At 39.9% G+C, this 25054-nt stretch overlaps 1 protein-coding gene across 4 annotated transcripts in view; it reads right to left on the bottom strand.

The window, feature by feature from the left end:
- Nucleotides 1–25054, bottom strand: part of LOC128704101 (uncharacterized) — a 67693-nt gene that overhangs the window by 16511 nt on the left and 26128 nt on the right. For all 4 annotated transcript variants that reach the window (XM_053799128.2, XM_053799129.2, XM_053799127.2 and 1 more), the window contains exons 9-10: nucleotides 22663–22780; nucleotides 22142–22225 (exon numbers count right to left, since the gene is read on the bottom strand). In XM_053799128.2, the coding sequence (XP_053655103.1) occupies nucleotides 22142–22225; nucleotides 22663–22780 (202 nt within the window). The remainder of the gene's footprint in view (nucleotides 1–22141; nucleotides 22226–22662; nucleotides 22781–25054) is intronic.

Genomic DNA, 25054 nt, shown 5'->3' with positions numbered 1-25054 from the left:
TATTTTTTTAATAATAAAGTGTTTGTTTGTCAGATTTTATTCTTTTTCTATTCATTAATTTTCCTGAGGAGGAGCCAGCCTTGGTAATACTGTCTGAAGCTGTTACAGGGCTGAGTAAGCCTTCACAGTTAGATAGGAGTGAATGGAGACGAATGGTATTTGAGACCTGACGATCTGTTGGAGTGTGAGCAGGGTAATATTTAGTGAAGGGATTCAGGGAAACCGGTTATTTTTATATAGCCGGACTTGAGTCCTGGAAATGGGAAGTACAATGTCTGCACTCTAAAGGAGGGGTTTGGGATATTAGCAGTTTGGAGGGATATGTTGTGCATCTTTATAAGTATATGCTTCTAAGCTGTTGTGTTCTGAGCACCTCTGCAAAAAGTGATTGTGTGTGAGTGAGGTGAAAGTGTTGAATGATGATGAAAGTATTTTCTTTTTGGGGATTTTCTTTCTTTTTTGGGTCACCCTGCCTCAGTGGGAGATGGCCAACTTGTTCAAAAAAAAAATATATATTATATATATATATATATATATATGTATATATATATATATATATGTATATATATATATATGTATATATATGTATATATATATATATAATGTATATATATATAATGTATATATAGATATATATATAATGTATATATATATAATGTATATATAGATATATATATATAAAGTATATATAGACATATAATGTATATATATATATATATATATAATATATATATATATATATATATATATATATATATATATATATATATATATATATATATATATATATATATATAATATATATATATATATATATTATATATATATATATATATATATATATATATATATATATATATATATATATATATAATATATATATATATATATATATATATATATATATATATATATATATATATATATATATATATATATATAATATATTATATATATTAATATATATATATATATATATAATATATATATATATATATATATATATATATTTTAGTAGTAGGTTGGTAGACAGCAACCACCCAGGGAGGTACTACCGTCCTGCCAAGTGAGTGTAAAACGAAGCCTGTGATTGTTTTACATGATGGCAGGATTGCTGATGTCTTTTGTCTGTCTCATAAATATGCAAGATTACAGGCATGTCTTGCTACTTCTACTTACACTTAGGTCACACTACACATACATGTACACATTTATTTATACACACTCATCTGAGTTTTCTTTGATTTTATCTTAATAGTTCTTGGTCTTATTAATTTTCCTTTTATATCCATGTCTCAGTAGTAGTAACCAGTTACCAGTCTCAGTAGTAGTAACCAGTTACCAGTACCGTCTGACTCAACGATCAACCGTCTCTTGAGTCACGGTCTTTCATATTGTGCTGACCTCAGCAGTATTCAAAGACCCACTGGGTACTGGGCAGCCGGCGAGCCAGTATTACTAGAGTGAGCAAGGAGATAGGTAACGGCACGGTCTCTCTCCACATAACAGCAATTATAAGTAAAACAGCCTACGTGAGTATTTCTACCCTGATCCACGTATCGAACTCCCACATGATAAATGGTGTGCAGCGGTGTGGAGCGTGGATTTACGTTTTTAAGGGTAATTCAAGGCGTTTGAAGGCTGTTTGTGTGAGTAGCGCCAGGGTCAAAGGTGATGACAATCCACCTTTTTGTTTGCACATAACTTCCAATGCAACCATAGGCCCTATAGTGCAAGCATCTGTTTATAATGCGCCCGTTCAATTGTTCATGGACTCTGGTGCGCAAATCAATATTATTAGGTCTAGTTTGTTTAAGGATAAGAAGTTACGACATGTCCTTCTCGTAGAACCGACTCCTGTGTCCTCCCTTAGTGGAGTATCTGGTTCTCACCTGCGTGTCCGAGGTACGACTGCCCTAACCTTTTCTATCCAAGGTAGACACTTCACTGTTTCCTTCCTTGTTGTCGACCAGATTACTTTCCCTGGTGACCTTCTACTGGGATTTGCTTCCATGCGAGACTTACGCATTGTGCTCGACCCTTATCGATGGCATGCAAAAATTGACGACTTGATCGTTCCATTCTGGGGTTACCAGCTTGGATCCGAAATCTGTTATACTGCTGCAGAGTATGATGTACGGATTAAGTCCTTACAAGCTAATGCATTCTCCAGTAGCGTACCCAAGCGGTCAGGCACTGGTAATTCTGTCACTCCCATCAGTGTTCCACCTATACCTTCAGAATTGCAGGATAGTCCGATGCCTCAAGTGTCCGAGGACGCTCAGATTGCCTTGAGTGCTCAACCTATCCCTGCAATGCCTGCTAGTTCGAGTAGTAGTTTCTCCACAGGGGACGCCTTGTCGGAAAACAATTACTTGCAACTAGTAATGCCATCTCTTGTTGACGTCACATGCCGTCTGCAGAAAGACGTTTCTGTTGCGGCTAGTGCTCTCACTAGAGTGTCTGTCGTTGTTCCTAGTGTTCCAGATGGTGATAACGTCCTAGTTGACAGTGATTCCTGCAAAGTAAAAGGTCTATTTGTTGAACCATCCTTACATGTTGTACGAGATAGTAAGATCCATTTCTACCTGGCCAACACTTCTGGTCACAGTGTTCGCCTTAGAGCAAATACCAATCTTGTTGACCTTGTTCACTATCCTTACCCTGTTCAGGTAGAGGATGAGTTGTCACCTGACCAGTGGGTCGGTGCTATTTCTGCCGGGGAGACCTCATCCACTCCACTGGATCAATCTGTTCCACCAGTTGAGGAGAAAGACTTAGCTCCCACTGACTTCCCAGATGAAGTCAAGCGTTTGTTGACTCTGTTGAACAAACGTCGTAAAGCCATTGCTTTACCAGGTGAGAAGATGGGTATAACGAACTTATTGTCCCATCGTATTCCACTTGAACCTGGTACTAGACCTATCTACATACCTGCGTACAGAATGCCTCATTCACAAGTTGCTGTCGCAGAAGAATTGATCAATCAAATGCTTGATGATGGAGTTATTGCACCTAGCAATTCACCTTGGAATGCACCCTTGATACTAGTACCTAAGAAGGATGGTACTTGGCGTCCAGTAATTGACTTTAGGAAGTTAAACGCAAAAACCATTCCAGATCGCTTTCCACTCCCTGTACTGGGTGATCTTTTACGTAATATTGGAGATAACAAAGTCTTTTCAACCCTAGATTTGTTACAAGGGTTTTGGCAAGTCCCTCTTCACGAGGACAGCCAAGAGCTAACTGCATTCTCCACTCCTACAGGTCATTATCACTTCCTCCGTATGGCATTTGGATTACGATCTTCCCCTATCACGTTCTCAAGGCTCATGACTAATATCTTTAGAGGTCTCATAGGTAATGCACTTATGGTGTACTTAGATGACGTAATCGTCATGTCTAAAGACGTGGATACACACTTGAAAAGACTTGATGTAGTACTTGGTAAGCTTGAAGAAGCCAATTTAAAGATCAAACTGTCAAAATGTCAATTTTTCAGATCAGAAATTAAGTTTCTTGGTCACGTAGTCACTCCTAGAGGGGTTACGACTGACCAAAGTAAAGTAACTGCAGTACTAAATTTTCCAACTCCCAAAACTGCTGATGCCGTAAGATCCTTTGTGGGCTTAGCAGGTTTTTATAGAGCTTTCATTGCCAATTTTTCTTCCATAGCTGCTCCTCTAACTGAGTTGCTTAAGAAAGATGCTCCTTTTGTTTGGACCTTCCGTCAAGAAAGAGCATTCCAAACTCTAAAAGAAAAGCTAACTTCTGCTCCAATTTTGAAATTTCCAGATTTTTCTAAGCCTTTCTATCTGACAACTGACGCTAGTTCAATTGGCATAGGTGCCGTACTAGCTCAGAAGACCGATGGCAAGTACAACGCAGTTGCATTTGCTAGCCGAGTCCTTACAAAGGCTGAACGTAATTATACAGTAACTGAGCAAGAAGCTTTAGCAATAGTATGGTCTTTAAAGCACTTCCGAGACATTATTTATCAGTATTCTGTTCATGTCTTGACAGACCATGCTCCACTGATACCCTTATTCCAGAACAAACAACCTACTGGAAGGTTAGCTAGATGGACCTTGACTATTCAAGAGTTCAATCCCACCTTTGAGCATTTACCTGGCAAGTCAAATGTAGTCGCAGATGCCTTATCGCGACATGTTAGTATAGTAACTGCAGACCCTCCATTTAGTGCTGAAGATGTAAAGAACGCTCAACGAACAGATCCCATGTGGTCTGGTGTGATTCGATTCCTGCTCCAGGAAGATCTTATTCTGACTGTGAAGCCGCCAGCACCCATCAGTGACTTTCTCATGAACCAAGAATTACTGTATCGAACAGCCGAGTTGGGTACTCCAAGCAGAAGAGTATACCAGTTAGTAATTCCACAGTCACTAGTGAATGTAGCCTTACAGCTAGTTCACGATGTACCAGGTGTTGCACACCCTGGTATGGATCGTTCAGTAAAACAAGCCAGATTGAAATACTTTTGGCCTCGTATGGCAACCGATATTTCTGAGTATGTTAGGAAATGTAGTGTCTGCATGCAACATAAAGGCAATGCTAATGGTCCTAATCCAATCCAAGTGTATCCAACTACTAGCGAACCTTGGGAAAGAGTTGCGCTAGATTTGTTAACTAATTTCCGATGTTCCCTCCAAGGTAACAAACATCTGTGTGTTATGGTAGACCATTTCACCAGATATTGCGAGTTAGTTCCTATTGCAGATAAGACTGCCGAGACAGTAGCTAAAGCGTTTAAAGAACGCATTATCTGCAGGCATACCACCCCTAAGTCCCTAGTAACTGATAATGGAGGTGAGTTCTGTAATGAAATTCTTGAAAATTTGTGTACCTTGTACAAGATCACTAAATCCACCATTGTTCCTCATCATCCTGCCAGCAATGGGTTAGCAGAACGAACCAATAAGAAAGTACTTGATGTCTTGAGAGCCACTATCAATCCCAACAGTGAAACTTGGGATGAAGTTATACCTGATGTGCAGTGTGCTATAAATTCTGCTTACAATGTTTCTATAGGTGACACTCCACATTATGCATTGTATGGTGTAGATAAACGTTTGCCTTATGAGTTGTTGTATTCTAATCCGAAACCAAATTACAACCCTGATGATTTCGTAGCAACTCGTACCAGCTTAGCTCAAAGTGTTTTTAGAAGAATCCGTGAAACACTTCATAAATCAACAGCTGAATTTACAAGAGTCGCAAATACTCGAGTAAAGCCATCCAAAATCAAAGTAGGTTCGAGAGTTATGCTGACTAACTTTAACAAAACGTCTGCAATGCCAAAGCTTGATCAAAAGTTTGTTGGTCCTTATCGAGTAGTTGAACATATCACTGGTAATAAGTATAAGGTTAGAGAGATTAGTACTGGTCAGTATAAAGAATCGCATTTGGATCATATGAAGTTAGTATGTGATGATAATGATGTTCCAACCCAGACTAATGTGACAGACTCTGACAATCCTCCTGATCCTGTACTCTCTTCCTCTGATACTCAGTCAGACGATCAACCTGAATGTCGTTATTCCCTACGTACACGACAGGTATTGAGAAATCCTCAAGTATCATTTGTAACTTCCAATTCAGATTTGCCTCAAATACAGCATGAGTTAGCCAATGCTACAGAGTTTGATCCTCCCAGAGATGACACCCATTCTGCATATGCCAATCTTACCCTAGCAGAGTTGGGGTTAAATGTAAATAACCTGTATAGATGAATAATTACAGTATCAACTTATCAGTATTCAAGAATTTTTTTTTTGTGTTCATGTTCTCTCCGCATTCTGAGAGTTAACAGTCTAGATTTGCGTGCACCGAATCTGCCTTTCTGTTAAACACTCTTTCTTTGTATATATTCCTTCCTCAGAATCCGTAGATCACACGAATACAGATCGATCGATCAAAATTTTTTTTTTATCACTTGTATTCTCAACGTAGAGTTCGTTGTTCAATTGTTGAGTTTTAAGTTGTGCTATCGTATACCTTGTATTGCATTACAGTTTCAGTTACGTAAGCTTTCATTCCATTGTTCTACTTATGTATTTTTAATGTTTAATGTTGTGTACTTTGACATTGTATAGAATCAGCCCAAGCCGTATACCTACCATCTCTAGTTTGTATTAGTTGTATGTCGGGACGACATACGTTAGCGTCGCCGAGCTCTCAGTAGTAGTAACCAGTTACCAGTCTCAGTAGTAGTAACCAGTTACCAGTACCGTCTGACTCAACGATCAACCGTCTCTTGAGTCACGGTCTTTCATATTGTGCTGACCTCAGCAGTATTCAAAGACCCACTGGGTACTGGGCAGCCGGCGAGCCAGTATTACTAGAGTGAGCAAGGAGATAGGTAACGGCACGGTCTCTCTCCACATAACAGCAATTATAAGTAAAACAGCCTACGTGAGTATTTCTACCCTGATCCACGTATCGAACTCCCACATGATACATGGGGAAGTGGAATAAGAATCTTTCCTCCGTAAGCCATGCGTGTTGTAAAAGTCAACTAAAATGCCGGGAACAATGGGCTAGTAACCCCTTTTCCTGTAAAGATTACTAAAAAGAATAAGAAGAAGAAAATTGTCAAAGTGGGAAGTCTGAATGTGCGTGGATGTTGTGCAGATGATAAGAAAGAGATAATTGTGGATGTTATGAATGAGAAGAAGCTGGATGTCCTGGCTTTAAGTGAAACAAAGCTGAAGGGGGTGGGAGAGTTTCAGTGGAGAGGAATAAATGGGATTAGGTCAGGGGTTTCAAATAGAGTTAGAGCTAAAGAAGGAGTAGCAATAATGTTGAAGGATAAGCTATGGCAGGAAAAGAGGGACTATAAATGTATTAATTCAAGGATTATGTGGAGTAAAATAAAGATTGGATGTGAAAAGTGGGTTATAATAAGCGTGTATGCACCTGGAGAAGAGAGAAGTGTAGAGGAGAGAGAGAGATTTTGGGAAATGTTGAGTGAATGCGTGGGGAGTTTTGAATCAAGTGTGAGAGTAATGGTGGTTGGGGATTTTAATGCTAAAGTGGGTAAAAATGTTATGGAGGGAGTAGTAGGTAAATTTGGGGTGCCAGGGGTAAATGTAAATGGGGAGCCTTTAATTGAGCTATGTGTAGAAAGAAATTTGGTAATAAGTAATACATATTTTATGAAAAAGAGGATAAATAAATATACAAGGTATGATGTAGCACGTAATGAAAGTAGTTTATTAGATTATGTATTGGTGGATAAAAGGTTGATGGGTAGGCTCCAGGATGTACATGTTTATAGAGGGGCAACTGATATATCAGATCATTATTTAGTTGTAGCTACAGTTAGAGTAAGAGGTAGATGGGAAAACAGGAAGGTGGCAACAACAAGTAAGAGGGAGGTGAAAGTGTATAAACTAAGGGAGGAGGAAGTTCGGGTGAGATATAAGCGACTATTGGCAGAAAGGTGGGCTAGTGCAAAGATGAGTAGTGGGGGGGTTGAAGAGGGTTGGAATAGTTTTAAAAATGCAGTATTAGAATGTGGGGCAGAAGTTTGTGGTTATAGGAGGGTGGGGGCAGGAGGAAAGAGGAGTGATTGGTGGAATGATGAAGTAAAGGGTGTGATAAAAGAGAAAAAGGTAGCTTATGAGAGGTTTTTACAAAGCAGAAGTGTTATAAGAAGAGCAGAGTATATGCAGAGTAAAAGAAAGGTGAAGAGAGTGGTGAGAGAGTGCAAAAGGAGAGCAGATGAAAGAGTGGGAGAGGCACTGTCAAGAAATTTTAATGAAAATAAGAAAAAATTTTGGAGTGAGTTAAACAAGTTAAGAAAGCCTAGGGAAAATATGGATTTGTCAGTTAAAAACAGAGTAGGGGAGTTAGTAGATGGGGAGATGGAGGTATTGGGTAGATGGCGAGAATATTTTGAGGAACTTTTAAATGTTAAGGAAGAAACAGAGGCAGTAATTTCATGCACTGGTCAGGGAGGTATACCATCTTTTAGGAGTGAAGAAGAGCAGAATGTAAGTGTGGGGGAGGTACGTGAGGCATTACGTAAAATGAAAGGGGGTAAAGCAGCTGGAACTGATGGGATCATGACAGAAATGTTAAAAGCAGGGGGGGATATAGTGTTGGAGTGGTTGGTACTTTTGTTTAATAAATGTATGAAAGAGGGGAAGGTACCTAGGGATTGGCAGAGAGCATGTATAGTCCCTTTATATAAAGGGAAAGGGGACAAAAGAGACTGTAAAAATTATAGAGGAATAAGCTTACTGAGTATACCAGGAAAAGTGTACGGTAGGGTTATAATTGAAAGAATTAGAGGTAAGACAGAATGTAGGATTGCGGATGAGCAAGGAGGTTTTAGAGTGGGTAGGGGATGTGTAGATCAGGTGTTTACATTGAAGCATATATGTGAACAGTATTTAGATAAAGATAGGGAAGTTTTTATTGCATTTATGGATTTAGAAAAGGCATATGATAGAGTGGATAGAGGAGCAATGTGGCAGATGTTGCAAGTATATGGAATAGGTGGTAAGTTATTAAATGCTGTAAAGAGTTTTTATGAGGATAGTGAGGCTCAGGTTAGGGTGTGTAGAAGAGAGGGAGACTACTTCCCGGTAAAAGTAGGTCTTAGACAGGGATGTGTAATGTCACCATGGTTGTTTAATATATTTATAGATGGGGTTGTAAAGGAAGTAAATGCTAGGGTGTTTGGGAGAGGGGTGGGATTAAATTATGGGGAATCAAATTCAAAATGGGAATTGACACAGTTACTTTTTGCTGATGATACTGTGCTTATGGGAGATTCTAAAGAAAAATTGCAAAGGTTAGTGGATGAGTTTGGGAATGTGTGTAAAGGTAGAAAGTTGAAAGTGAACATAGAAAAGAGTAAGGTGATGAGGGTGTCAAATGATTTAGATAAAGAAAAATTGGATATCAAATTGGGGAGGAGGAGTATGGAAGAAGTGAATGTTTTCAGATACTTGGGAGTTGACGTGTCGGCGGATGGATTTATGAAGGATGAGGTTAATCATAGAATTGATGAGGGAAAAAAGGTGAGTGGTGCGTTGAGGTATATGTGGAGTCAAAAAACGTTATCTATGGAGGCAAAGAAGGGAATGTATGAAAGTATAGTAGTACCAACACTCTTATATGGGTGTGAAGCTTGGGTGGTAAATGCAGCAGCGAGGAGACGGTTGGAGGCAGCGGAGATGTCCTGTTTAAGGGCAATGTGTGGTGTAAATATTATGCAGAAAATTCGGAGTGTGGAAATTAGGAGAAGGTGTGGAGTTAATAAAAGTATTAGTCAGAGGGCAGAAGAGGGGTTGTTGAGGTGGTTTGGTCATTTAGAGAGAATGGATCACAGTAGAATGACATGGAAAGCATATAAATCTATAGGGGAAGGCAGGCGGGGTAGGGGTCGTCCTCGAAAGGGTTGGAGAGAGGGGGTAAAGGAGGTTTTGTGGGTAAGGGGCTTGGACTTCCAGCAAGCGTGCGTGAGCGTGTTAGATAGGAGTGAATGGAGACGAATGGTACTTGGGACCTGACGATCTGTTGGAGTGTGAGCAGGGTAATATTTAGTGAAGGGATTCAGGGAAACCGGTTATTTTCATATAGTCGGACTTGAGTCCTGGAAATGGGAAGTACAATGCCTGCACTTTAAAGGAGGGGTTTGGGATATTGGCAGTTTGGAGGGATATGTTGTGTATCTTTATATGTTTATGCTTCTAGACTGTTGTATTCTGAGCACCTCTGCAAAAACAGTGATAATGTGCGAGTGTGGTGAAAGTGTTGAATGATGATGAAAGTATTTTCTTTTTGGGGATTTTCTTTCTTTTTTGGGTCACCCTGCCTCGGTGGGAGACGGCCGACTTGTTGAAAAAAAAAAAAAAAAAAAAAAAAAAAATATATATATATATATATATATAAGTAGGGGAGTTAGTAGATGCGGAGAGGGAGGTATTAGGTAGATGGCGAGAATATTTTGAGGAACTTTTAAATGTTGAGGAAGAAAGGGAGGCAGTAATTTCATGCACTGGCCAGGGAGGTATACCATCTTTTAGGAGTGAAGAAGAGCAGAATGTAAGTGTGGTGGAGGTACGTGAGGCATTACATAGAATGAAAGGGGGTAAAGCAGCTGGAACTGATGGGATCATGACATAAATGTTAAAAGCAGGGGGGGATATAGTGTTGGAGGGGTTGGTACTTTTGTTTAATAAATGTATGGAAGAGGGGAAGGTACCTAAGGATTGGCGGAGAGCATGTATAGTCCCTTTATATAAAGGGAAAGGGGACAAAAGAGATTGTAAAAATTATAGAGGAATAAGTTTACTGAGTATACCAGGAAAAGTATACGGTAGAGTTATAATTGAAAGAATTAGAGGTAAGACAGAATGTAGAATTGCGGACGAACAAGGAGGCTTCAGAGTGGGTAGGGGATGTGTAGATCAAGTTTTTACATTGAAGCATATATGTGAACAGTATTTGGATAAAGGTAGGGAAGTTTTTATTGCATTTATGGATTTAGAAAAGGCATATAATAGAGTGGATAGAGGAGCAATGTGGCAGATGTTGCAAGTTTATGGAATAGGTGGTAAGTTACTAAATGCTGTAAAGAGCTTTTATGAGGATAGTGAGGCTCAGGTTAGGGTGTGTAGAAGAGAGGGAGAATACTTCCCGGTAAAAGTAGGTCTTAGACAGGGATGTGTAATGTCACCATGGTTGTTTAATATATTTACAGATGGGGTTGTAAAAGAAGTAAATGCTAGGGTGTTCGGGAGAGGGGTGGGATTAAATTATGGGGAATCAAATTCAAAATGGGAATTGACACAGTTACTTTTTGCAGATGATACTGTGCTTATGGGAGATTCTAAAGAAAAATTGCAAAGGTTAGTGGATGAGTTTGAGAATGTGTGTAAAGGTAGAAAGTTGAAAGTGAACATAGAAAAGAGTAAGGTGATGAGGGTATCAAATGATTTAGATAAAAAAAAAATTGGATATCAAATTGGGGAGGAGGAGTATGGAAGAAGTGAATGTTTTCAGATACTTGGGAGTTGACGTGTCGGCGGATGGATTTATGAAGGATGAGGTTAATCAAAGAATTGATGAAGGAAAAAAGTTGAGTGGTGCGTTGAGGTATATGTGGAGTCAAAAAACGCTATCTATGGAGGCAAAGAAGGGAATGTATGAAAGTATAGTAGTACCAACACTCTTATATGGATGTGAAGCTTGGGTGGTAAATGCAGCAGCAAGGAGACGGTTGGAGGCAGTGGAGATGTCCTGTTTAAGGGCAATGTGTGGTGTAAATATTATGCAGAAAATTTGAAGTGTGGAAATTAGGAGAAGGTGTGGAGTTAATAAAAGCATTAGTCAGAGGGCAGAAGAGGGATTGTTGAGGTGGTTTGGTCATTTAGAGAGAATGGATCAAAGTAGAATGACATGGAAAGCATATAAATCTATAGGGGAAGGAAAGAGGGGTAGGGGTCGTCCTCGAAAGGGTTGGAAAGAGGGGGTAAAGGAGGTTTTGTGGGTGAGGGGCTTGGACTTCCAGCAAGCGTGCACGAGCGTGTTAGATAGGAGTGAATGGAGACGAATGATACTTGGGACCTGACGATCTGTTGGAGTGTGAGCAGGGTAATATTTAGTGAAGGGATTCAGGGAAACCGGTTATTTTCATATAGTCGGACTTGAGTCCTGGAAATGGGAAGTACAATGCCTGCACTTTAAAGGAGGGGTTTGGGATATTGGCAGTTTGGAGGGATAAGTTGTGTATCTCTATACGTATATGCTTCTAAACTGTTGTATTCTGAGCACCTCTGCAAAAGCAGTGATAATGTGTGAATGTGGTGAAAGTGTTGAATGATGATGAAAGTATTTTCTTTTTGGGGATTTTCTTTCTTTTTTGGGTCACCCTGCCTCGGTGGGAGACGGCCGACTTGTTGAAAAAAAAAAAAAAAAAAAAAATATATATATATATATATGGGGAAGTGGAAAAGAATCTTTCCTCCGTAAGCCATGCGTGTCGTATGAGGCGACTAAAATGCCGGGAGCAATGGGCTAGTAACCCCTTCTCCTGTATACAATTACTAAAAAAGAGAAGAAGAAAAACTTTATAAAACTGGGTTGCTTAAATGTGCGTGGATGTAGTGCGGATGACAAGAAACAGATGATTGCTGATGTTATGAATGAAAAGAAGTTGGATGTCCTGGCCCTAAGCGAAACAAAGCTGAAGGGGGTAGGAGAGTTTCAGTGGGGGGAAATAAATGGGATTAAATCTGGAGTATCTGAGAGAGTTAGAGCAAAGGAAGGGGTAGCAGTAATGTTAAATGATCAGTTATGGAAGGAGAAAAGAGAATATGAATGTGTAAATTCAAGAATTATGTGGATAAAAGTAAAGGTTGGATGCGAGAAGTGGGTCATAATAAGCGTGTATGCACCTGGAGAAGAGAGGAATGCAGAGGAGAGAGAGAGATTTTGGGAGATGTTAAGTGAATGTATAGGAGCCTTTGAACCAAGTGAGAGAGTAATTGTGGTAGGGGACTTGAATGCTAAAGTAGGAGAAACTTTTAGAGAGGGTGTGGTAGGTAAGTTTGGGGTGCCAGGTGTAAATGATAATGGGAGCCCTTTGATTGAACTTTGTATAGAAAGGGGTTTAGTTATAGGTAATACATATTTTAAGAAAAAGAGGATAAATAAGTATACACGATATGATGTAGGGCGAAATGACAGTAGTTTGTTGGATTATGTATTGGTAGATAAAAGACTGTTGAGTAGACTTCAGGATGTACATGTTTATAGAGGGGCCACAGATATATCAGATCACTTTCTAGTTGTAGCTACACTGAGAGTAAAAGGTAGATGGGATACAAGGAGAATAGAAGCAACAGGGAAGAGAGAGGTGAAGGTTTATAAACTAAAAGAGGAGGCAGTTAGGGTAAGATATAAACAGCTATTGTAGGATAGATGGGCTAATGAGAGCATAGGCAATGGGGTCGAAGAGGTATGGGGTAGGTTTAAAAATGTAGTGTTAGAGTGTTCAGCAGAAGTTTGTGGTTACAGGAAAGTGGGTGCAGGAGGGAAGAGGAGCGATTGGTGGAATGATGATGTAAAGAGAGTAGTAAGGGAGAAAAAGTTAGCATATGAGAAGTTTTTACAAAGTAGAAGTGATGCAAGGAGGGAAGAGTATATGGAGAAAAAGAGAGAAGTTAAGAGAGTGGTGAAGCAATGTAAAAAGAGAGCAAATGAGAGAGTGGGTGAGATGTTATCAACAAATTTTGTTGAAAATAAGAAAAAGTTTTGGAGTGAGATTAACAAGTTAAGAAAGCCTAGAGAACAAATGGATTTGTCAGTTAAAAATAGGAGAGGAGAGTTATTAAATGGAGAGTTAGAGGTATTGGGAAGATGGAAGGAATATTTTGAGGAATTGTTAAATGTTGATGAAGATAGGGAAGCTGTGATTTCGTGTATAGGGCAAGGAGGAATAACATCTTGTAGGAGTGAGGAAGAGCCAGTTGTGAGTGTGGGGGAAGTTCGTGAGGCAGTAGGTAAAATGAAAGGGGGTAAGGCAGCCGGGATTGATGGGATAAAGATAGAAATGTTAAAAGCAGGTGGGGATATAGTTTTGGAGTGGTTGGTGCAATTATTTAATAAATGTATGGAAGAGGGTAAGGTACCTAGGGATTGGCAGAGAGCATGCATAGTTCCTTTGTATAAAGGCAAAGGGGATAAAAGAGTGCAAAAATTATAGGGGGATAAGTCTGTTGAGTGTACCTGGTAAAGTGTATGGTAGAGTTATAATTGAAAGAATTAAGAGTAAGACGGAGAATAGGACAGCAGATGAACAAGGAGGCTTTAGGAAAGGTAGGGGGTGTGTGGACCAGGTGTTTACAGTGAAACATATAAGTGAACAGTATTTAGATAAGGCTAAAGAGGTCTTTGTGGCATTTATGGATTTGGAAAAGGCGTATGACAGGGTGGATAGGGGGGCAATGTGGCAGATGTTGCAAGTGTATGGTGTAGGAGGTAGGTTACTGAAAGCAGTGAAGAGTTTTTACGAGGATAGTGAGGCTCAAGTTAGAGTATGTAGGAAAGAGGGAAATTTTTTCCCAGTAAAAGTAGGCCTTAGACAAGGATGTGTGATGTCACCGTGGTTGTTTAATATATTTATAGATGGGGTTGTAAGAGAAGTAAATGCGAGGGTCTTGGCAAGAGGCGTGGAGTTAAAAGATAAAGAATCACACACAAAGTGGGAGTTGTCACAGCTGCTCTTTGCTGATGACACTGTGCTCTTGGGAGATTCTGAAGAGAAGTTGCAGAGATTGGTGGATGAATTTGGTAGGGTGTGCAAAAGAAGAAAATTAAAGGTGAATACAGGAAAGAGTAAGGTTATGAGGATAACAAAAAGATTAGGTGATGAAAGATTGAATATCAGATTGGAGGGAGAGAGTATGGAGGAGGTGAACGTATTCAGATATTTGGGAGTGGACGTGTCAGCGGATGGGTCTATGAAAGATGAGGTGAATCATAGAATTGATGAGGGAAAAAGAGTGAGTGGTGCACTTAGGAGTCTGTGGAGACAAAGAACTTTGTCCTTGGAGGCAAAGAGGGGAATGTATGAGAGTATAGTTTTACCAACGCTCTTATATGGGTGTGAAGCGTGGGTGATGAATGTTGCAGCGAGGAGAAGGCTGGAGGCAGTGGAGATGTCATGTCTGAGGGCAATGTGTGGTGTGAATATAATGCAGAGAATTCGTAGTTTGGAAGTTAGGAGGAGGTGCGGGATTACCAAAACTGTTGTCCAGAGGGCTGAGGAAGGGTTGTTGAGGTGGTTCGGACATGTAGAGAGAATGGAGCGAAACAGAATGACTTCAAGAGTGTATCAGTCTGTAGTGGAAGGAAGGCGGGGTAGGGGTTGGCCTAGGAAGGGTTGGAGGGAGGGGGTAAAGGAGGTTTTGTGTGCGAGGGGCTTGGACTTCCAGCAGGCATGCGTGAGCGTGTTTGATAGGAGTGAATGGAGACAAATGGTTTTTAATACTTGACGTGCTGTTGGAGTGTGAGCAAAGTAACATTTATGAAGGGATTCAGGGAAACCGGCAGGCCGGACTTGAGTCCTGGAGATGGGAAGTACAGTGCCTGCACTCTGAAGGAGGGGTGTTAATGTTGCAGTTTAAAAACTGTAGTGTAAAGCACCCTTCTGGCAAGACAGTGATTGAGTGAATGATGGTGAAAGTTTTTCTTTTTCGGGCCACCCTGCCTTGGTGGGAATCGGCCGGTGTGATAATAAAAAAAAAAAAATAATATATATATATATATATATATATATATATATATATATATATATATATATATATATATATATATATATATAAAAACAGAGTAGGGGAGTTAGTAGATGGGGAGATGGAGGTATTGGGTAGATGGCGAGAATATTTTGAGGAACTTTTAAATGTTAAGGAAGAAACAGAGGCAGTAATTTCATGCACTGGTCAGGGAGGTATACCATCTTTTAGGAGTGAAGAAGAGCAGAATCTAAGTGTGGGGGAGGTACGTGAGGCATTACGTAAAATGAAAGGGGGTAAAGCAGCTGGAACTGATGGGATCATGACAGAAATGTTAAAAGCAGGGGGGGATATAGTGTTGGAGTGGTTGGTACTTTTGTTTAATAAATGTATGAAAGAGGGGAAGGTACCTAGGGATTGGCAGAGAGCATGTATAGTCCCTTTATATAAAGGGAAAGGGGACAAAAGAGACTGTAAAAATTATAGAGGAATAAGCTTACTGAGTATACCAGGAAAAGTGTACGGTAGGGTTATAATTGAAAGAATTAGAGGTAAGACAGAATGTAGGATTGCGGATGAGCAAGGAGGTTTTAGAGTGGGTAGGGGATGTGTAGATCAGGTGTTTACATTGAAGCATATATGTGAACAGTATTTAGATAAAGATAGGGAAGTTTTTATTGCATTTATGGATTTAGAAAAGGCATATGATAGAGTGGATAGAGGAGCAATGTGGCAGATGTTGCAAGTATATGGAATAGGTGGTAAGTTATTAAATGCTGTAAAGAGTTTTTATGAGGATAGTGAGGCTCAGGTTAGGGTGTGTAGAAGAGAGGGAGACTACTTCCCGGTAAAAGTAGGTCTTAGACAGGGATGTGTAATGTCACCATGGTTGTTTAATATATTTATAGATGGGGTTGTAAAGGAAGTAAATGCTAGGGTGTTTGGGAGAGGGGTGGGATTAAATTATGGGGAATCAAATTCAAAATGGGAATTGACACAGTTACTTTTTGCTGATGATACTGTGCTTATGGGAGATTCTAAAGAAAAATTGCAAAGGTTAGTGGATGAGTTTGGGAATGTGTGTAAAGGTAGAAAGTTGAAAGTGAACATAGAAAAGAGTAAGGTGATGAGGGTGTCAAATGATTTAGATAAAGAAAAATTGGATATCAAATTGGGGAGGAGGAGTATGGAAGAAGTGAATGTTTTCAGATACTTGGGAGTTGACGTGTCGGCGGATGGATTTATGAAGGATGAGGTTAATCATAGAATTGATGAGGGAAAAAAGGTGAGTGGTGCGTTGAGGTATATGTGGAGTCAAAAAACGTTATCTATGGAGGCAAAGAAGGGAATGTATGAAAGTATAGTAGTACCAACACTCTTATATGGGTGTGAAGCTTGGGTGGTAAATGCAGCAGCGAGGAGACGGTTGGAGGCAGCGGAGATGTCCTGTTTAAGGGCAATGTGTGGTGTAAATATTATGCAGAAAATTCGGAGTGTGGAAATTAGGAGAAGGTGTGGAGTTAATAAAAGTATTAGTCAGAGGGCAGAAGAGGGGTTGTTGAGGTGGTTTGGTCATTTAGAGAGAATGGATCACAGTAGAATGACATGGAAAGCATATAAATCTATAGGGGAAGGAAGGCGGGGTAGGGGTCGTCCTCGAAAGGGTTGGAGAGAGGGGGTAAAGGAGGTTTTGTGGGTAAGGGGCTTGGACTTCCAGCAAGCGTGCGTGAGCGTGTTAGATAGGAGTGAATGGAGACAAATGGTACTTGGGACCTGACGATCTGTTGGAGTGTGAGCAGGGTAATATTTAGTGAAGGGATTCAGGGAAACCGGTTATTTTCATATAGTCGGACTTGAGTCCTGGAAATGGGAAGTACAATGCCTGCACTTTAAAGGAGGGGTTTGGGATATTGGCAGTTTGGAGGGATATGTTGTGTATCTTTATATGTTTATGCTTCTAGACTGTTGTATTCTGAGCACCTCTGCAAAAACAGTGATAATGTGCGAGTGTGGTGAAAGTGTTGAATGATGATGAAAGTATTTTCTTTTTGGGGATTTTCTTTCTTTTTTGGGTCACCCTGCCTCGGTGGGAGACGGCCGACTTGTTGAAAAAAAAAAAAAAAAAAAAAAAAAAATATATAATATATATATATATATATATATATATTTCTTTTTTTTTTTCAACAAGTCGGCAGTCTCCCACCGAGGCAGGGTGACCCAAAAAAGAAAGAAAATCCCCAAAAAGAAAATACATTCATCATCATTCAACACTTTCACCACACTCACACATTATCACTGCTTTTGCAGAGGTGCTCAGAATACAACAGTTTAGAAGCATATACGTATAAAGATACACAACATATCCCTCCAAACTGCCAATATCCCAAACCCCTCCTTTAAAGTGCAGGCATTGTACTTCCCATTTCCTGGACTCAAGTCCGACTATATGAAAATAACCGGTTTCCCTGAATCCCTTCACTAAATATTGCCCTGCTCACACTCCAACAGATCATCAGGTCCCAAGTACCATTCGTCTCCATTCACTCCTATCTAACACGCTCACGCACGCTTGCGGGAAGTCCAAGCCATTCGCCCACAAAACCTTTTTTACCCCCTATCTCCAACCCTTTCGAGGACGACCCCTACCTCGCCTTCCTTCCCCTATAGATTTATATGCTTTCCATATCATTCTACTTTGATCCAATGTCTCTAAATGACCAAACCACCTCAACAACCCCTCTTCTGCCCTCTGACTAATACTTTTATTAACTCCACACCATTTCCTAATTTCCACACTCTGAATTTTCTGCATAATATTTACACCACACATTGCCCTAGACAGGACATCTCCACTGCCTCCAACTGTCTCCTCGCTGCTGCATTTACCACCCAAGCTTTACACACATATAAGAGTGTTGGTACTACTATACTTTCATACATTCCCTTCTTTGCCTCCATAGATAAAGTTTTTTGACTCCACATATACCTCAATGCACCACTCACCTTTTTTCCCTCATCAATTCTATGATTAACCTCATCCTTCATAAATCCCTCCACCGACACGCCAACTCCCAAGTATCTGAAAACATTCACTTCTTCTATACTCCTCCTCCCCAATTTGATATCCAATTTTTCTTAATCTAAATCATTTGATACCCTCATCACCTTACTCTTTTCTATGTTCACTTTCAACTTTCTACCTTTACACACATTCCCAAACTCATCCACTCACTTTTGCAATTTTTCTTTAGAATCTCCCATAAGCACAGTATCATCAGCAAAAAGCAACTGTGTCAATTCCCATTTTGTATTTGATTCCCCATAATTTAATCCCACCCCTTTCCCCAACACCCTAGCATTTACAACCCCATCTATAAATACTGTATATTAAACAACCATGGTGACATTACACATCCCTGTTTAAGACCTACTTTTACTGGGAAGTAGTCTCGCTCTCTTCTACACACCCTAACCTGAGCTTCCCTATCCTCATGAAAACTCTTTACAGCATTTAGCAACTTACCACCTATTCCATGTACTTGCAACATCAGCCACATTGCTCCCCTATCCACTCTATCATATGCCTTTTCTAATTCCATAAATGCAATAAAAACTTCCCTTCCTTTATCTAAATACTGTTCACAAATATGCTTTAATGTTAACACTTGATCTACACATCCCCTACCCACTCTGAAACAACCTTGCTCATCCGCAATCCTACATTCTGTCTTACCTCTAATTCTTTCAATTATAACCCTACCGTACACTTTTCTTGGTATAGTCAGTAAACTTATTCCTCTAATTTTTACCATCTCTTTTGTCCCCTTTCCCTTTATATAAAGGGACTATACATGCTCTCTGCCAATCCCTAGGTACCTTCCCCTCTTTCATACATTTATTAAACAAAAATACCATCCACTCCAACACTATATCCCCACTGCTTTTAACATTTCTGTCATGATCCCGTCAGTTCCAGCTGCTTTACCCCCTTTCATTCTACGTAATGCCTCACGCACCTCCCCCACACTCACATCCTGTTCTTCTTCACGCCTAAAAGATGGTATACCTCCCTGACCAGTGCATGAAATTACAGCTTCCCTTTCTACTTCGACATTTAAGTTCCTCAAAATATTCTCGCCATCTACCCAAAACCTCCAGCTCCCCATCTACTAACTCCCCTACTCTGTTTTTAACTGACAAATTCATTCATTCTCAAGGCTTTCTTAACTTGTTTAACTCGCTCCAAATTTTTTTCTTATTTTCATTAAAATTTCTTGACAGTGCCTCTCCCACTTTATCATCTGCTCTCCTTTTGCACTCTCTCACCACTCTCTTCACCTTTCTTTTATTCTCCATATACTCTACTCTTCTTATAACACTTCTGCTTTGTAAAAACCTCTCATAAGCTAACTTTTTCTCTTTTATCACACACTTTACTTCATCATTCCACCAATCACTCCTCTTTCCTCCTGCACCCACCGTCCTATAACTACGAACTTGTGCCCTACATTCTAATACTGCATTTTTAAAACTATTCCAACCCTCCTCAACCCCCCACTACTTATATTTGCACCAGCCCACCTTTCTGCCAATAGTTGCTTATATCTCACCCTAGCTTCCTCCTCCCTTAGTTTATACACTTTCACCTCCCTCTTGCTTGTTGTTGCCATTTTCCTCCTTTCCCATCTACCTCTTACTCTAACTGTAGCTACAACTAAATAATGATCCGATATATCAGTTGCCCCTCTATATATAGGTAATGAAACCTAGGTAGTACGTTGGTAGACAGCAACCACCCAGGGAGGTACTACCGTCCTGCCAAGTGAGTAAAACAAAAGCCTGTAATTGTTTTACAAGATGGTAGGATTGCTGGTGTCCTTTTTTCTGTCTCATAAACATGCAAGATTTCAGGTACGTCTTGCTACTTCTACTTACACTTAGGTCACACTACACATTCATGTACAAGCATATGGGGGTGAGTATAACACCGAGCATATCTCCTGAGGCGCACATCAATCAGATAACTGCTGCAGCATACGGGCGCCTGGCAAACCTACGGATAGCGTTCCGATACCTCAGTAAGGATTCGTTTAAGACTCTGTACACCATCTACGTCAGGCCCATACTGGAGTATGCAGCACCAGTTTGGAATCCACACCTAGTCAAACACGTCAAGAAATTAGAGAAAGTGCAAAGGTTTGCAACAAGACTAGTCCCAGAGCTACGGGGATTGTCCTATGAAGAAAGGTTGAGGGAAATCGGCCTGACGACACTGGAGGACAGGAGGGTCAGGGGAGACATGATAACGACATATAAAATACTGTGCGGAATAGACGAGGTGGACAAAGACGGGATGTTCCAGAGATGGGACACAGACACAAGAGGTCACAATTGGAAGTTGAAGACTCAGATGAATCAAAGGGATGTTAGGAAGTATTTCTTCAGTCATAGAGTAGTCAGGCCATGGAATAGCTTAGAAAGTGATGTGGTTGAGGCAGGAACCATACATAGTTTTAAGGCGAGGTATGATAGAGCTCATGGGGCAGGGAGAGAGAGGACCTAGTAGCAATCAGCGAAGAGGCGGGGCCAGGAGCTGTGACTCGACCCCTGCAACCACAAATAGGTGAGTACAAATAGGTGAGTACATCCCTCTGGATTTTCTGCTATTTCCTTTCTAGTTCTTGTTCTTGTTTATTTCCTCTTATTTCCATGGGGAAGTTAAACAGAATTCTTCCTCTGTAAGCCATGCGTGTTGTAAGAAGCGACTAAAATGCCAGGAGCAAGGGGCTAGTAACCCCTTCTCTTGTATAAATTACTAAATTTAAAGAGAAACTTTTGTTTTTATTTTTGGGCCACCCTGCCTGGGTGGGATACGGCCGGTTTATTGAAAGAAGAAGAAAGTTAATGAAAAACTGGATATCAGATTGGAAGGTGGGAGTATGGAGGAAACTAATGTATTCAGATATTTGGGGGTGGACCTGTTGGCAAATGGGTCCATGAAAGACGAGATGAACCTTAGAATTGATGAAGGAAAATGGTGGATAGTGCACCGAGGCATCTGTTTTGACAAAACGTTATCCATGGAGACAACAAGGGTAATGTACGAGAATATATTGGTACTAACACTTATATGGGTATGAAGCATGGATTATTAATGTTGCATGAGGAGGCTAGAGGTAGCGGAGAAGTTGCGCCTGAGGGTAATGTGTGGTATAAATATTATGCAGAGAATTCATATTCATAGCTTAAAGATTAGGAGGTGCAGGGTTACTAAAAGTATTATCCAGAGGGCTGAGGAGGGGTTGTTGAGGTGGTTTGGACATTTGAAGAGGATGGAGAAAATTAAGATAACTTAGAGGATGTATAAATCTCCAATGGAGGGAAGGCTGGGTAGGGGGATCACCCTAGGAAAGGTTGGAGGGAGGGGATAAAGGTTTTGTGTGTGTGTGGTGCTTTGACAAAGTGTGCATATGTGTTTGATAGGGGTGGAAACAAATGGTTTTTGGGATTTGAGCTGTTGGAGAATGAGCACAATAACATTTGTGAAAGGATTCAGAGAAACTGGTTAGTTGGAGAGTCTTGGAGGTCTGAAGCATAATGCTTGCACTCTGAAGGAGGAATGGGGATATCTGCAGTTTGGAGGGGCATCTGAATTGTTACTTTCACTGCAATGTGCAGTGAAAGTAATCCCCTCCCACTTTCCCCATCTAAAGGCCAGTAATATACAGTAAAGAAGACTTATGTGCATAGTTCTACGCTTACCTACATGGAAAATATATGAAAAAAGATGTGTGTTATGCCATTACAATATTCCAACACTTCTTAGATAACCCCCCTTACAAATACTATACACACAATGCAATACTTACATCGACAATAGCAACGATTTCAAGATCAGGCATATTTTCTAATATAACTGGCAGAGTTATGGACACTGTATCTACAGCTAAATCCTGCAATGGAAAAATAATGGCACTCAATGTTTGTGTCAGATTTATAGACCTATATATATATTCTACACATCACCTTTTCGAAAAAATTTAAGGCTGAGCCACTAACTGTCATACAAGAGCCAAACTAAGAAATGAATAACATCAAAACTGATGGAGGTTAATTTAAAAAAAAAAAAAAAAAAAAAAAAAGAGGGTTATCGCTCTCCCTGTAATTAATAAAATAGGCAAAGAAAACTGTTACATTTTCCTTTTTTGGGATTACTATAATTAGACAAGTTCAGCTAAAGAAAATAATTATAACAACAAATAAGACAGTGATAGTGTGAATTATGGTGATTTTTTTTTTTTAAGAGGGGAGGGGAGTCACCCTGATTTGGCAGGAGACAGCTAGCATGTTAAAAAAAAATGTAAGTAATAAATATTATAATACACCATACCTGGAGTTTTTTGAAGTGCACCAAAGAATCATTGATTTTTGAATTCCTTATCGACACAGATAGCCGTGTAATGTTTGTGCATTTTTTTCCAATATGTTCAAGTGCCTCCTGAGTGATCCTGCAGGAAAAATTAAAATAAAACCCTTAGAAATAATTAGCAAACATTATTTCCTATGTAAAACTAATGATTCATGATGGGCTTTAAAGTATGTATTTTTTTTTTTCAACAAGTCGGCCATCTCGCACTGAGGCAGGGTGACCCAAAAAAGAAAGAAAATCCCCAAAAAGAAAATACTTTCATCATCATTCAACACTTTCACCACACTCACACATAATCACTGTTTTTGAAGGTGCTCAGAATACAACAGTTTAGAAGCATACACACATAAAGATACACAAACTATCCCTCCAAACTGCCAATATCCCAAACCCCTCCTTTAAAGTGCAGGCATTGTACTGCCCATTTCCAGAACTCGAGTCCGACTATATGAAAATAACCGGTTTCCCTGAATCCCTTCACTAAATATTACCCTGCTCACACTCCGACAGATCGTCAGGTCCCAAGTACCATTCGTCTCCATTCACTCCTATCTAACACGCTCACGCACGCTTGCTGGAAGTCCAAGCCCTTCGCCCACAAAACCTCCTTTACCACCTCTCTCCAACTCTTTCGAGGACGACCCCTACCCCTCCTTCCTTCCCCTATAGATTTATATGCTTTCTATGTCATTCTACTTTGATCCGTTCTCTCTAAATGACCAAACCACCTCAACAACCCCTCTTCTGCCCTCTGACTAATGCTTTTATTAACTCCACACCTTTTCCTAATTTCCACACTCCGAATTTTCTGCATAATATTTACACCACACATTGCCCTTAGACAGGACATCTCCACTGCCTCCAACTGTCTCCTCACTGTTGCATTTACCACCCAAGCTTCACATCCGTATAAGAGTGTTGGTACTACTATACTTTCATACATTCCCTTCTTTGCCTCCATAGATAACGTTTTTTGACTCCACATATACCTCAACGCACCACTCGCCTTTTTTCCCTCATCAATTCTATGATTAACCTCATCCTTCATAAATCCATCAGCTAACACGTCAACTCCCAAGTATCTGAAAACATTCACTTCTTCCATATTCCTGCTCCCCAATTTGATATCCAATTTTTCTTTATCTAAATCATTTGATACCCTCATCACCTTACTCTTTTCTATGTTCACTTTCAACTTTCTACCTTTACACACATTCCCAAACTCATCCACTAACCTTTGCAATTTTTCTTTAGAATCTCCCATAAGCACAGTATCATCAGCAAAAAGTAACTGTCAATTCCCATTTTGAATTTGATTCCCCATAATTTAATCCCACCCCTCTCCCGAACACCCTAGCTTTTACTTCTTTTACAACCCCATCTATAAATACTGTATATTAAACAACCATGGTGACATTACACATCCCTGTCTAAGACCTACTTTTACCGGGAAGTATTCTCCCTCTCTTCTACACACCCTAACCTGAGCCTCGCTATCCTCATAAAAACTCTTTACAGCATTTAGTAACTTACCACCTATTCCACATACTTGCAACATCTGCCACATTGCTCCTCTATCATATGCCTTTTCTAAATCCATAAATGCAATAAAAACTTCCCTACCTTTATCTAAATACTGCTCACATATATGCTTCAATGTAAACACTTGATCTACACATCCCCTACCCACTCTGAAACCTCCCTGCTCATATGCAATCCTACATTCTGTCTTACCTCTAATTCTTTCAATTATAACCCTACCGTATACTTTTCCTGGTATACTCAGTAAACTTATTACTCTATAATTTTTACAATATCTTTTGTCCCCTTTCCCTTTATATAAAGGGACTATACATGCTCTCTGCCAATCCCTAGGTACCTTCCCCTCTTTCATACATTTATTAAACAGAAGTACCAACCACTCCAACACTATATCCCCCCCTGCTTTTAACATTTCTGTCATGATCCCATCAGTTCCAGCTGCTTTACCCCCTTTCATTCTACGTAATGCCTCACGTACCTCCCCCACACTTACATTCTGCTCTTCTTCACTCCTAAAAGATGGTATACCTCCCTGGCCAGTGCATGAAATTACCGCCTCCCTTTCTTCCTCAACATTTAAAAGTTCCTCAAAATATTCTCGCCATCTACCTAATACCTCCCTCTCCCCATCTACTAACTCCCCTACTCTGTTTTTAACTGACAAATCCATACTTTCCCTAGGCTTTCTTAACTTGTTTAACTCCAAAAAATTTTCTTGTTTTCATTAAAATTTCTTGACAGTGCCTCTCCCACTCTATCATCTGCTCTCCTTTAGCACTCTCTCACCACTCTCTTCAGCTTTCTTTTACTC

This window comes from Cherax quadricarinatus, chromosome 66 (genome assembly GCF_038502225.1).
Source record: "Cherax quadricarinatus isolate ZL_2023a chromosome 66, ASM3850222v1, whole genome shotgun sequence".
NCBI classification, from domain to species: Eukaryota; Metazoa; Arthropoda; class Malacostraca; order Decapoda; family Parastacidae; genus Cherax; species Cherax quadricarinatus.
Note: the sequence above shows the minus strand (reverse complement) of the source record. Positions and strands in the feature narration are given on the sequence as shown.